Source organism: Cebus imitator, unplaced genomic scaffold (genome assembly GCF_001604975.1).
Source record: "Cebus imitator isolate Cc_AM_T3 unplaced genomic scaffold, Cebus_imitator-1.0 Scaffold106, whole genome shotgun sequence".
Taxonomy (NCBI): domain Eukaryota; kingdom Metazoa; phylum Chordata; class Mammalia; order Primates; family Cebidae; genus Cebus; species Cebus imitator.
In genome coordinates this window covers 1,069,135-1,082,254 of record NW_016107421.1, presented here as the reverse complement: position 1 = coordinate 1,082,254, position 13,120 = coordinate 1,069,135, and the positions used below count along the sequence as shown (strand labels likewise).

General features: G+C 43.2%; 1 protein-coding gene across 1 annotated transcript in view; it reads right to left on the bottom strand.

The window, feature by feature from the left end:
• TRPM8 (transient receptor potential cation channel subfamily M member 8) overlaps nucleotides 1–13,120 on the bottom strand; it is a 100,631-nt gene that overhangs the window by 29,198 nt on the left and 58,313 nt on the right. Inside the window, exons 18-21 of the mRNA XM_017537713.2 lie at nucleotides 8,745–8,836; nucleotides 6,057–6,198; nucleotides 4,718–4,889; nucleotides 2,096–2,273 (exon numbers count right to left, since the gene is read on the bottom strand). Of these exons, the coding sequence (XP_017393202.1) occupies nucleotides 2,096–2,273; nucleotides 4,718–4,889; nucleotides 6,057–6,198; nucleotides 8,745–8,836 (584 nt within the window). The remainder of the gene's footprint in view (nucleotides 1–2,095; nucleotides 2,274–4,717; nucleotides 4,890–6,056; nucleotides 6,199–8,744; nucleotides 8,837–13,120) is intronic.

The following is a 13,120-nucleotide window of genomic DNA, read 5'->3' as shown; positions in this document are numbered from 1 at the left end:
TTTTGAGATAGAGTCTTGCTCTGTCTCCCAGGCTGGAGTGCAGTGATGCAATCTTGGCTCACTACAACCTCTGCCTCCTGAATTCTCCTGCCTCAGCCTCCTGAATAGCTGGGACTACAGGCATGCACCATCATACCTGGCTAATTTTTGTATTTGTTTTTTAATAGACACAGGCTTTCACCATGTTGGCCAGGCTGGTCTCGAACTCCTGACCTCAGGTGATCCACCCACTTGTGCCTTCCAAAGTGCTGGAATTACAGATGTGAGCCACCACCCCTGGCCATGCAATTTGCTTTTTATATTTAACAAATATCAGCCTTTCAGGTCAATAAATATAGATCATACTTTGTCTTTTTAAGAGCTGCATAATATTCCATACTGTGGATATATCACACTTTCTTTGACCATTCCCTTGTGATAGACATCAAACAGTGATCCAATAAACATCTTCATACATACATCTTGAGAATAGATTCCCAGATGTGAGAGAGTTCCGACAAAGGTTTGCATGACTATTTTCAAATTACTTTCCTAAGAATGGGAGGCAATTCAGGTTCCCACTCGCCATGTCCAGTTTCCAGCATCATCCCAACACCAGAGACTCCCTTTAACTTTCGCTCATCTGCGGGGCTCAAAACCGCATTTCACTGTTTCAATCTGAACTTTCCTATCTACAAGATTGAGAGTCCTTTTTATATGATTATTGGCCATTTGATGTTTCTTTCTCTGAATTGTTTGTTCATTTTCTCTGACAAGTTTTCTATGGGGTTGTCTTTTCCTTATAAACTTGCAGGAGCTCTTTCTACATTAGGAAATAAAAGCCTTTGTTCATCATATGCAAAATTGCAAACATTTCCCCTAATTTATGATTTATCATTTGACTTCATTAGAGGTATATCTTACCTTAAAAATTGTTTTACATAATCAAATATATTTATCTTCTCATTCAGCGCTTCCAGGTTTCTGGTTTTGAACAAAGAGTTCCTTTCCACCCCAAGATTTAACAAATTATCTCTTAAATGTGCATATTTGTTGGTTAATTGTCTTTCTGACTGTGATGGGATTCACGTGCTTAAAATGCTGATATACCTTAAAGGAGCAATATAAAAGTAAGGCTCTCCGACTGAAACTACCACTGGGGCTCTTTGAAACCCTCCTAAGAAACATGGAGAGGAAATGAAAAACTTCATTTTCTAAATACATAAGGGAGAATTACCAAAGCCAATAAATGTATTTTAAAGTCATCATATTATTCCCTCCAACCTGATCAGGCATGAGCCCTAAAGGAGAGTCACTCTCCAGTCTCTGCTCTTTGTATTTTAATTTAAACTAAAAATTTTAAAACAGTAACTAACTAAAGTCTGAGTCCTGTAAATCCCAGAATCCATACCACTGAGCCCCATAACATATAAGGCACCTTGGAGATGAGTCGAACTATGTTTCTGTCACCAATGGGTGATATTGTCACCAACATCATGGAACTCCAAAGAGCTTGCCAAATGGATGTCAAATGTGCAGTCTGGATTTGATGGAGATTGTCACAGATGCTTGTCTTCAGGGTCAAAAACTCAATGCACAGCTTACAGGCACACCCTGTATTTTTAATATGATCCCTTTAAAAATGTCCCACCCCAGGCGGGGTGCGGTGCTCACACCTGTAATCACAGCACTTTGGGAGGCCGAGACGAGCAGATCACAAGGTCAAGAGATCAAAAGCATCCTGGCCAACATGGTGAAACCCCATCTCTACTAAAAATACAAAAATTAGCTGGGTGTGGTGGCATGTGCCTGTAGTCCTAGCTACTCAGGAGGATGAGGCAGGAGAATCACTTGAAACCAAGAGGTGGAGGTTGCAGTGAGCCGAGATTGTGCCACTGCACTCTATCCTGGCCAAAAGAGCAAGAATTTGTTGAAAAAAAAACAGAAAAAAAAAAAAAAAAAAAAGTCCCACCCCCTCTAGTCTACCAATCCCCAAAAGACCTTTAAAGTGTGTTCCTCAAGGATAGGACCATTGCTGCTATGCTCACAGCACCTCCAGCCTGGCACGGGGCCTGGCCCAGGGTGGACATCAGTGAACACATGGCTGAGCACATACCCAAACATGGCGACCAGCAGGTTGACCAGCAGGATGTTGGTGGATAGCATGTAGATGCACACCAGGGGGATGGTGATCCACTCGGGGAACCGGGGCAGGTTGTGCTCATCCAGCTCCACGCACAGCGGCTTGGACTCATTTCCAGTGAAGGTGCAGTGGGCAAAGTCATACGTGGTGCCTGAGGATGTAGAAAGAAACCAAGAGGCAAAGTGAGGACCCCCTAGAGGGGTGAGAGCAATGGCATCCCCAGGGCCACAGGAACATGATGGTCACGAAATGTCTTAGGCCTTGTTCTAAGGCACTTTATCCAAACAAGCCATAGTCCTTAGAATCAACTGTTCATCCACTCAGTGCATATTTACTGAGCAGCTACTATGAACAAGGGGCTTGGTTAAGATCAAGATAAAAGGAAAGGACAAGTGAACACATTCTTTGCCCTCAAGAAGCTTCCAGCCTTTTTGGATAGGCAGATAATCAACCACACATGTTTAAAGTCTCAGGCCGTGAAAAGTGCTAAGAAGGACACGCATAGAGCTCTGAGGGGCATAAACTGAGGCAGCTCATCCAGGAGCAGCTTCCCAAGAAGGAAGGATCTCAGAACTGAGAGCAGAGGATGAACAGCAGCCAGAAGCATGAACTAATGGGGAGGGTGGGAGCCTAGAGCACCCCAGAGAGGCAACAGCATGTGCAAAGGCCCTGTGGTAGGGATGCAGAGGGTTGTTAACATCAGTGGAAATGAGAGAATAAGATGTGCACTGAACAGACTGTTAATTTTTTAACAGAGTCTTGCTCTGACACCCAGGCTGGAGTGCAGTAGCATGATCTCAGCTCACTGAAACCTCTGCCTCCTAGGTTCAAGCAATTCTCCTGCCTCAGCCTCCTGAGTAGCTGGGACTATAGGCACATGCCACCATGCCTGGCTAATTTTTGTATTTTTAGTAGAGACAGAGTTTCACCATATTGGGCAGCCTGGTCTCGAACTCCTGATCTCAGATGATCCGACTGCCTCAACCTCCCAAAGTGCTGGGATTAAAGGCATGAGCTGCCATGCTCATCCTACTTTTAAAATCTTTACACTGAAGTGATAGGAGGCCATGAGGCTGTTTTAAGCAGAGGAATGACACATCAGATTCCCTTTACCAAAGAATCCGCAGCACAGATCAGAAGGGGCCCGAGGGGAAGGAAGGTAAGGCGGTCATGCCTAAGATTCAGGCAGGCGAGCGATGAGGATGGCTTCGGGGGTGGCAGTGGTGACGGAAAAAGAACAGATTTCAAAAAAATGTTAGGAGATAAAAATCAACAAAACTAGTAGATGAATTGAATAGGAGAGAATGAAATCCAAGTGTTAAAGATGACATTGAGGCTTCTGACAGCTGTGTTCACACAACTGTGTGGATGATGGCAGCAGACCCTCACAAGGGGACACTGGGGGGAGTCTGGGTCTGGAAAGGGCATCAAGTCTCTTTTATTAGGATGTGCCAAGGTGCGTCTGAGAAGTCTCAGAGGAGGGGGCAGTGGGTACAAACATCTGGCCTCAGAGAGCTGCTCTGTGCCAGAGATCCTCATCTGAGCATGTGTGGGGTCACGCGAGCCAGTGAGAGACCCCGTAGGGAAGATGGTGTTTTCCCAGTTTTGCCCATGAAACAGAGACAGCAAGGTGGAGTAGCTTCCTGGGGGCACACAGCACCTGAGTGGCTACCCTGGCTCTGAACCCCGCCTGCCAATTTCTCTTTAGATCCCCGTGAGACCAAAACCATGGACGTGGAGGGCTGTCATGAGGATGAAATGCATCTGCTTCTGTAAAGCATCAGGCACAGTGTGCAGACTGGGCGTGATAATACCAAGGTGCCTTTCCACTGCTGCAGGGGAAAATAGCTGTTTCTAAGGTCGTGGAAAGCGCTTCAGCAGATGGGGCCAGAGAGACTTATGAGGCCAGGAAGATAACAGAGAAAACAACAGGAACAGAGAAATGTGACCAGGAGGAGCAGGCTCTGGCTCGAGAAAACCATCAGGATGGTTTTATCACAACAGGATAGTAAATGACGAGCGAAGACTATTGCCAGCATCTGAAGATACTTCAGCCGGTCCACCCGAAACACACACAATTTACGTAGCCCCTCACTTTCCTTATGCAAATTGGATGTGGGCAAATTAAAGCCATCTGTGCCACTATCAGCCTGCCTCCAAAAACCAGTTGGCAGTGGGCTAACTAATGCTGGAAGTCTAAATTCCAGGTTCCAGTGTGGATTTTCCAATGTTGCTCTTTTTGAAAGAAATGAGAAACTAGTCACTCTGTTACATCGGTGAGTACAACTCAAAATCCTCATTTCTAAACTAGTAAGTCTTGTTGCCCTCAATTGCCGCATTGCTATTGAAAATATCAGAATCACTCTTTTTAAAAAGGTTTAAAAATTGAAATCTTGGGCACCATCTGCAAGGCTGATGTAAAATCTTGCCTAAGGGCAAAGAAGAGGTTTCCAGGAGTTAGTTTTTACTCTGTGGCATTGGGCTCAGTTTCACGTGCATGCTTCTGAAGTGTGGTCTCTGGGGAAGCCCTGGAGGTTGGTCCAGGGAGCAACTGCCTTCTCCCAACTGTTTCCACCTGTGCCAAGTCAGGCTTACCGTCCACATCACTCGGCACCTGGCCGAACATGGCCAGGTAGGGCTCGTAGATGACCGAGCGGAATATCCACCTCCAGCGCTGCTCATTCTGCCTGAGGATCCCTTGCCTGGCCACACCAAAGGCCACCATCCACACCGCAAAGAGGAACAGGAAGAAGAACACGTCGATCAGCTGTCGGGGGAGGACAGGAGAGCAGAGTCAGGACTGCAGCCAGAGTCAGGAGTCCCCCCGACCTGGCCATCCTCAGTGGACCTCATGGAGAAGGGCAGCGGTTCCAGGGCTCAGAGCATCTAAGTCACCCAGAGTTCACTGACTAATTGACAAAAGCGGTCATCATCATCTTTGGATCTTAAGAGATCTGTCCTTCAGACTTATAACCGGTTTGATGCATTTTTGCTTGCTGTTCTCCAAACCAGCGCAGCAACAGCAGCTTTCTGAGTGGGAGCCCAGCTCTAGAGCAAAGGAGGAATCTAAGTTTGGGAGGACCTCTCTGTCTCTACATCTCATGATTTTAATGCCCTTTTAACCCCTAAATTATTTTCATTGTTTGTTTGTTGGGTTATTTACCAACAAACAAACAATGTTTGTTAGCTTATTCTTGCCTAATAAGCTATCCTTATTAGACAAGAAAAGACAGTTTAATTTTTTTTTTAATTTTGTGCACACATAGCATGACTTCATGGTGACTGGATGTCCCAGAAATGCTTTGATTTAAATCCACAAACTCAACCTCAGTGCTGGAAAGGAGCTTCTAGATGAGCTCATCCAAACGCCCATCTGATTTAAAGGCAGAAACAGTGGTGGTTTGAGTCATCTGGAAAACAAGTTTAGGAAAGCAACGCCATCCATATGTAATTCTTTCGATTACATGTATATAACAATCCTGCTATAGCCTTTCCCTGTGTCTATATTACATGGTTGCATAATTCAGGTTCCAATCATCCCTATGCATCTAGCTCACTGCTTGTCTCAAGACAAGCACAGTCCTCCTTGGACTCAACTCTCCCCGTGTATAAAATTGGTATAAAAATCCATTCCCTGTCTACACTCTTAGCAAACTGTCAAGACTCAAATGAAAGTATGTTGTGAAGTGTAAAATCTAAATAAGTGTAAGGTTATTTGTTAGCAATGCACCGAATGACATTGTTTGCTCCTCACAACCATCTTTCATTAAATTTTAACCTGGGAGAGGCCTCTGATGAAATACATCAAAGAAAGCAAATGTTACCGATTGTGAAATGCAACAGTCATCCTAAGGACAAAATCCTCCTACCAATAACTAAAGGAACTCTGGGCCCCGCTAGAAAAATGATGACTACAAATATTCTTGACTCTTACCATCCTCTGCAGCATTATAATCTTGGGTCCTAAATTTCTGCTTACAGTAAAAATGTGGATCAATCTTAGAGTGAAAATAATGTAGTCCAGACAGAAAATGACTCGTCCAGAATACAAAGAGCTTTTATTAGAAGAGTGGAGCCTAGGGAAAAAGAGGGAGCAGAATTCATGAGTTATTGACAAAACATTCCAAAGTTTGATTTTTGAATATAACCAAATTTCAAGAAACAGGCAAGAGCTGGAAGGTTGAGTGAGTGAAAATAGGCCAGAGATACCACCCAGCAAAGGCCATGGTCTTCTGCCTTCATGGACTCAAGGACAGTCAAGGACATGAAAAGACACGAAAAGCAAAGACATCTCACCAAACTGAGCTTTCAGAGGGTCCCATCTCTTTAGCCTGCCATCTTCACGCACTGCTGCAGGAACCTAATTGCATTATTGCTAACTTCCCTGGCTCACAAGGCTTCTATAATGATGCCAATCCCCAGCCCACCCCCATGACCACTTGGGACTTCACCCTGCCAGCTTTCCCCTAATGAAACTTACCTCATTTGCACCAGATCATTTGACTAGCTAACCACCTGCTAATGTGCTCATTGAAAGCCATATGTGCTTTCTAACTGGAATGGTCTAGAATTATGTCCAACCAACTGTGGCTCAAATGCTGGAACCTTAAACCCAACCAGAAAGAGAGGCTCCCTGAAGAGGAAATTGACATTTTTACCCCATTAAAATTGGAGCATGAACACTCATTGTAAACATCTCATTCTGCATAAGTGTAAATATGAATGGTTAAGCTTCTTTACAAAGTGACGCCACCTGAAAGTACTACTCACATATAATCGCTAGCTTTATCTTTTTTAAAACATTAAGACAGGGTCTCACTATGTTGCTCAGGCTGGTCTCGAACTCCTGGGCTCAAGCGATCCTCCCACCTCAGCCTCCCAAAGTGTTGGGATTACAGGTATAAGCCACCATGCCCAGTTGCTAGCTTTATCTTAAAAGCTATCTGGGGAAGACAGGCCAGTTGGGATGCAGGCTAAGCAATGCAAGCCATGGTTTGGGGCATACCCTAATCTCTATGACATGCAATACACATTGGATTTTTGGTGGTAATTTGGGATTGGTTTTCCTAATACCACACTCTGGCTGTGGCATTGAGGAAATATTCTTGTAACTGGAAAAGCAGACTCCACAGCCAGCATTCAAATCAAAGTTAAGTGCATATTAGAAGATCATATGGCCCAACATGAAACGATACTGTATGATATTTAACATTCTCAGCAACCTCTCCTCTCCTCAATTTTTCCTTTTTTTAAAATAGTTTCAACTACCATTCGAGCCAGCAATCCCATTACTGAGTACATACATAAAGAAAATAAGTTGTTCTACCAAAAAGACACATGCATTCATATGTACATTGCAACACTATTCACAATAACAAAGACATGAAACCAGCCTAAATGCCCATCAATGGTAGACTGGATAAAGAAACTGTGATACATACACTCTGTAGAATACTACACATCCCTAAAAAAGAACATGGATGCAGCTCAGGGCCATTATGCTAAGTGAATTAATGCAGGAACAGAAAACCAAATACCACATATAAGTGGAAGGTAAACACTGAGTACATATGGACATAAAGATGGGAATAATAAACACTGGGAAATCCACAAGGGGGAAAGGAGAAAGACATGGCTACCTACTGGGTAAGCTCACTGTCTGTTGGTTACTATGCTCACTACTGGGTTGGTTCAACATATGCAAATCAAAATTGTGATTCACTACATAAACAGAATTAAAAACAAAATCTATATGATCATCTCAATAGATGCAGAAAAAGCTTGCAATAAAATCCAACATCCCTTCATGATTAAAAAAAAAAAAACCTCAACAAACTAAGCATTGAAGGAACAGACTTCAAAATAATAAAAACCATCTATGACAAATTCACAGCCAATGTCATATTGAATGGGCAAAAGCTAGAAACATTCCCCTTAATAACTGGAACAAGACAAGGATGTCCACTCTCACCATTCCCATTCAACATAGTACCGGAAGTCCTAGCCAGAGCAATCAGACAAGAGAAAGAAATAGAAGGCATCCAAATAGGAAAAGAAGAAGTCAAATTACCTCTCTTCACCAATAATATGATTCTATACCTAGAAAATTTTAAAGACTCTGTCCAAAGCCTCCTGGAACTGATAAACAACTTCAGTAAAATCTCAGGATACAAAATCAATATACACTAATCAGTAGCATTTCTCATTTTCTATTTATTTCTCCCTATGACCAGGTGCAGTGGCTCATGCCTGTAATCCCAGCACTTTGGGAGGCTGAGGCAGGTGGGTTGCTTGAGCTCAGAAGTTTGAGACCAGCCTGGGCAACATGATGAAACCTCATCTCTGCTTAAAAAAAATTATCCCCAAAGTCCGTAAGAACAAAGAGAAAAATCATGCATGACCCCTTTAAATTACATATCACTGGGAGGGGGAAGAGAGGAGACTCAACTTCATGCCAACCAAGCTGTATCTCTAAAAAGCAGATACAACGGCCTTGTATAATAATCCCTAGTGAGGAAGCAAAACAAATTAGGGTTCCCTCGGGTTTGAAAGGTCTGCAGAGCTTTACTCCACTTTTATACTCAAAACACCAAAAATTAAGAAAAGTGATGAGACTACTTACCGAAATACAATTCCTGCTATGAAGTAAAAAAGCCCCAGCGTGTCCATAACATTCCACAGGTCAGTAAAATAATTCACCCCATTTATGTACCACTGCGTACAGAAAGGGACAGAGAGGGACATCAGCGCTCGGAAACATCAACCACTTCCAGGTTTTTAAATGTCCACTCATTTTCTTCCAGGTCCTTTTTGAGCCAATGACGTGTTTGTTTATTCTTTCATATGCCAAGTGAGCCCTACCACGTGCCCCACGCTAATCCAGGAGGCTTGGAAAGTAGGTTGCCTACTGGCTGTTCTGTTCTTCATGTCTTACTGGCAAAGTCAAGAAAAATGATTGATGTACCCTCACTGTTTTCCAAAGCAGAACCCACAGAGGGTGAGTATATCCTCTGTAGGCAAATGTAGACTGTCCAGCCACCATGTACAGTTGTACAGGCTGTGCACTACCAATCCTAGTGGGTATAACTCATATTGTTGTCATCATAGATTTATGTAATTACTGTAACACTTTTCTGGCACATGGAAGTAAAACATCTTGATTAAAAGAAATCTTTTTTTTTTTTTAAGTGCACATAGGTGCTGTATATAACATCTACGAGAACAGATGTGGTCACAGAAATGACTGACAGGAACAGCGTGCCTCAGGGACCCATTTGTATGTACCAGTCACGATTTTTCAGAAGAAAGTATGTCAGGATAACACTGAAACAGACAGAGTATCCTTTCTCTTTTCTCATTTTCCTGAAGAGGGAAAGAAGACCACATCTGGATGGCTCCTATTTCAATCCATAAACTAGAGTTGGGTAATTCCAGGGTGGCCAGCTAATCCTTTCATTTGTCCATCCATTCAAAATATATTTACTGAGGGCACATGGAATTCCAAACACCTGTGCCAGGCTCCCGGAGCACAGAAACAATGGATTAGGTGCAATGCTAATTCTCAAGGAGTCTACTGTCTCGTGGGAAAGACAGATGTCAAACACGTTTAAAAGAAATGTCATGAAGACTGGCATGAGGATAAGACCGAGGCCCCAAGTGAATTCAAGTAAGGAAACCACCACTTGTGCGAGGCAGAAGAAACACCACCAAAGAAATGTCACTAAAGCAACATGGTACTTCTTAACTTTACTAAATGAACTCACCAACAGGAGCCCATCTGATATTCAGATATCAGATTTCCTACTTTGCTGCTGAAACCACGGCCTAGGGAGGCCAAGGAACTTGCTCAGCAAGTGGCAGACCTCACGGTTCTGAGCCTGAGTCAGTTGCTTCTCCCCACATCACTCTGCTTCGGAGCCCACAGAGATGCTACAATCTCAGATGCAGAAGGGATTCAACACACATCATTAATTTCTCAAGAAGCATTTCCTTTCCTTCATTTGTAAATTCAAATAGTAAGCTGAGTAGGCCAAGAGGGTGAGGGCACTATGAAATCAAGTACTCAGGAAATGTGAAAATCCCCCAGGTGGGAGCAGTGCCGTGGGCTGTGTCAACAGTGCACTCACTGTGTGAAGACTAAACTCTTTTTTAAAAATCAGTACATAAGGTATCTATTGCAGCACTTTTGTTGCAGGGAAAAGCATAATCTAGGAAAAAGATGTAGTCTATCATTAAAGGAATATTGAATATATTACAATCATGTTTTTAAAAAGGAACAGAGTGATGTCAGTTTCTTGGAGAGATTTCCACAAAGAGAAAGCAAAATGCAGAAAAGTATGGGAAACAGAATCTTGTTTTTGTAAAACAAAGAATGAAGGAAAAAGCTCCCAAATATACATATGCCTACCCTATTTCATTAAATCTCAGGTTGTAAGAAATTGCAGTTTCAGAGATGTTGAAATGTGAAAAAAAATGACATCTCAGATTTGATGTAACATGGTGTGTGTACATAGTACATGGGCAAAATAAAAGCAGAAAGAGACACAGCAGTTTATTAACACACCTTGAGAGGAATTGTCTGTAAAGAATGAGAAAGTCTGTAGACAGACTAACAAAAAAGGAAAAAAGGCTGAACTTAAAAAGCACACACACACACAATATAATAGCCCATTTCTGCGAAATACGTGTGTTTACAAGAAACTAGGCTAAAAAAGTGATCTATGTCTAAGATTAACTTGTAGGAAAGCCCATGGGAAATTCTGAAAAAAAAAAGCAAATTGTAGGGTGATGAACACAGTATGATTCTATTTGGATAAAAACAAAACACCTGCATACGTTCATAACTTTCTGGGCATGAAGAAGGTTGCGGAAGATTATACTCTAGATTGGGCACGATAATTCTTTATATAGTCCCACTTGTGACAATCTTTATTACTTTGTGATTTTATAAAACGAAATAAAATAAAAACGGACAAAAATTGAGGTGAAACAGACATATCTTGCCATATAGCTAAAATGCATTGGATATTTTTATTTGTATTACAATGGTCTCTGCCAATAACCATTATTATCACCTCAGGACGGTAACAAGAGATCTGCTAATTCCTCAGTGATCGATGACAAAATTCAACTAGGGAGTTCACCTGGTTTATATCTCTTAATGTATTGTCAACATTCTGGTCATCGTAATTACTAAGTTCAAACATTCTGCCTAGGCTCAGAAACCAAGGCAGGCTCCCTGGGGGAGGCCACAGGAACTGTCCGCTTGGCTGGTGCTAGCAGCCCCGACTACCACTCACCAACCATTTGCTCTTCTGGTGCCTAGTAAGATGTGGGGGATTGGGAAAGTCCCCCCCTGCTGCTAGCTCCCCACTTAATGCCCTGGTCTGGGAGACAGGTAGGCACTGGGAGACTTGCACTGCCCTCAAGTCAGCCCAGAAGACTTTCAGAAGCCTAGCCTACACGAAGAGAGACATCTGAAATAGGTCAATTCTGAGCCTCCAAGGTACCATCGCAGGAAGAAGACATGTTTTTAAAGGAAAAGAAGCCTCTTCTCTGAGCAGAATGCCAGCGATAGGCTGTATTCATAAAATCCCAGGACCATATTTCAACATATCTGTCAGGATTTGACATGCCTCAAGATTGAATGGTGCCCTCCGTGAGGGCATGATGGGCCTTGTCCCATTTTAAATAAACATCCCCAATGTCCACTTAACAGACCCAAGGATTATTTGGCAACTGTATTTGCACTTATTGACTGCCTCGTTTCAAAATTCCAAATTAGCATTTCGACATCTGCATTCAGGCAAAGGGACACCAGTACACATGAAAGAGCATGGTTTTTTGACACCCAGACACAATCTAAATCAGGTAACACCCTGCTTGGGTTTTTTTCCCTAGCGAGTGTGAACTAGGTTAATTAAGACAGCACCAGGCCAGCAGAACTGTTTCTTAGAGGAAAACAATCCCATTTAGGATGTCAAATGCATGAGTGTGAAGACCAGAAGAGAAACAGCGACCCCGAGTGTCGGATTCTTTTAATGATGAGAATCTCCATGGTTATGTTCTACAGACCCGTTCATGTCGCAGAATCCGCACTGTAAGGCTGGTAAAGCCCTCGGATACCAAGCCACCCTGGAGCGCAGGGCGGCTTGTTAACAATTATCAGTAAAGGAAGCACCCTGTGCTTCGGGTCAGCACAGGGTGCTTCCCATACTGTTGCTTTCATACTCAGAATTGCTGAATTAAAAGAGGCCCATTCAAAGATAGTTGTTAAAAAGAACAAAAAGAGATACTTAGTAAGCATCCCCCCATATCCAGTGTCACCCATGATGAAGGCAGACAGATGAGGTGGGGGCTCAGCCAGACCCAATGGTCATCCCTTCTTCCCACAGGCCCCAGGAATTACTTACAGCCCAGATCCTTCCCAGTGCTCCCGTGCACCTCCCGCTGTCTACTCCCACTCCCTTTCCCTGCCCTGTGCCCTCCCTGAGCAAAAACACTTCATGCAAAGCCTGCCCAGGACCTTTCTCCAAGGAAAATGTACCTCTCCGGCGTCCCCTCCTGCATGACCCGAACAGGTGACTTAGTAGCTAAATGCACATAGGAAATTGGTACAGAGATGTCTGTGATTTACAGACTTCAGATTTTACTGTTGCAAGTCCTCTGGGCCAACCTCCCACTAAATGTTAGACTCACCCACTTAGTACTGCTTGCTGATACTCATCTCCTCTCCTTGAAGGCTCCCAGAAATCATCACAAACTGGTAGAATTCTCCATAGGGGAAGAGATCTTTGTCTGTTTCATCCATTGCTGTCTAGAACAGTGTGTGGCACAAAGTAGGGGTAAAATATCTATTCAGAGGAAGAATGCAGGAATGAAATATTTGGATGAAGCCAAGACAAATCTCCCTGCAGCTTCCATCCAGGCCAAGGTCTGCCTTCCAAAGCAACCCAGGACAAGTCCTCTCTCTCGGCTTCCTGGTTTCTTTTTTTTTTT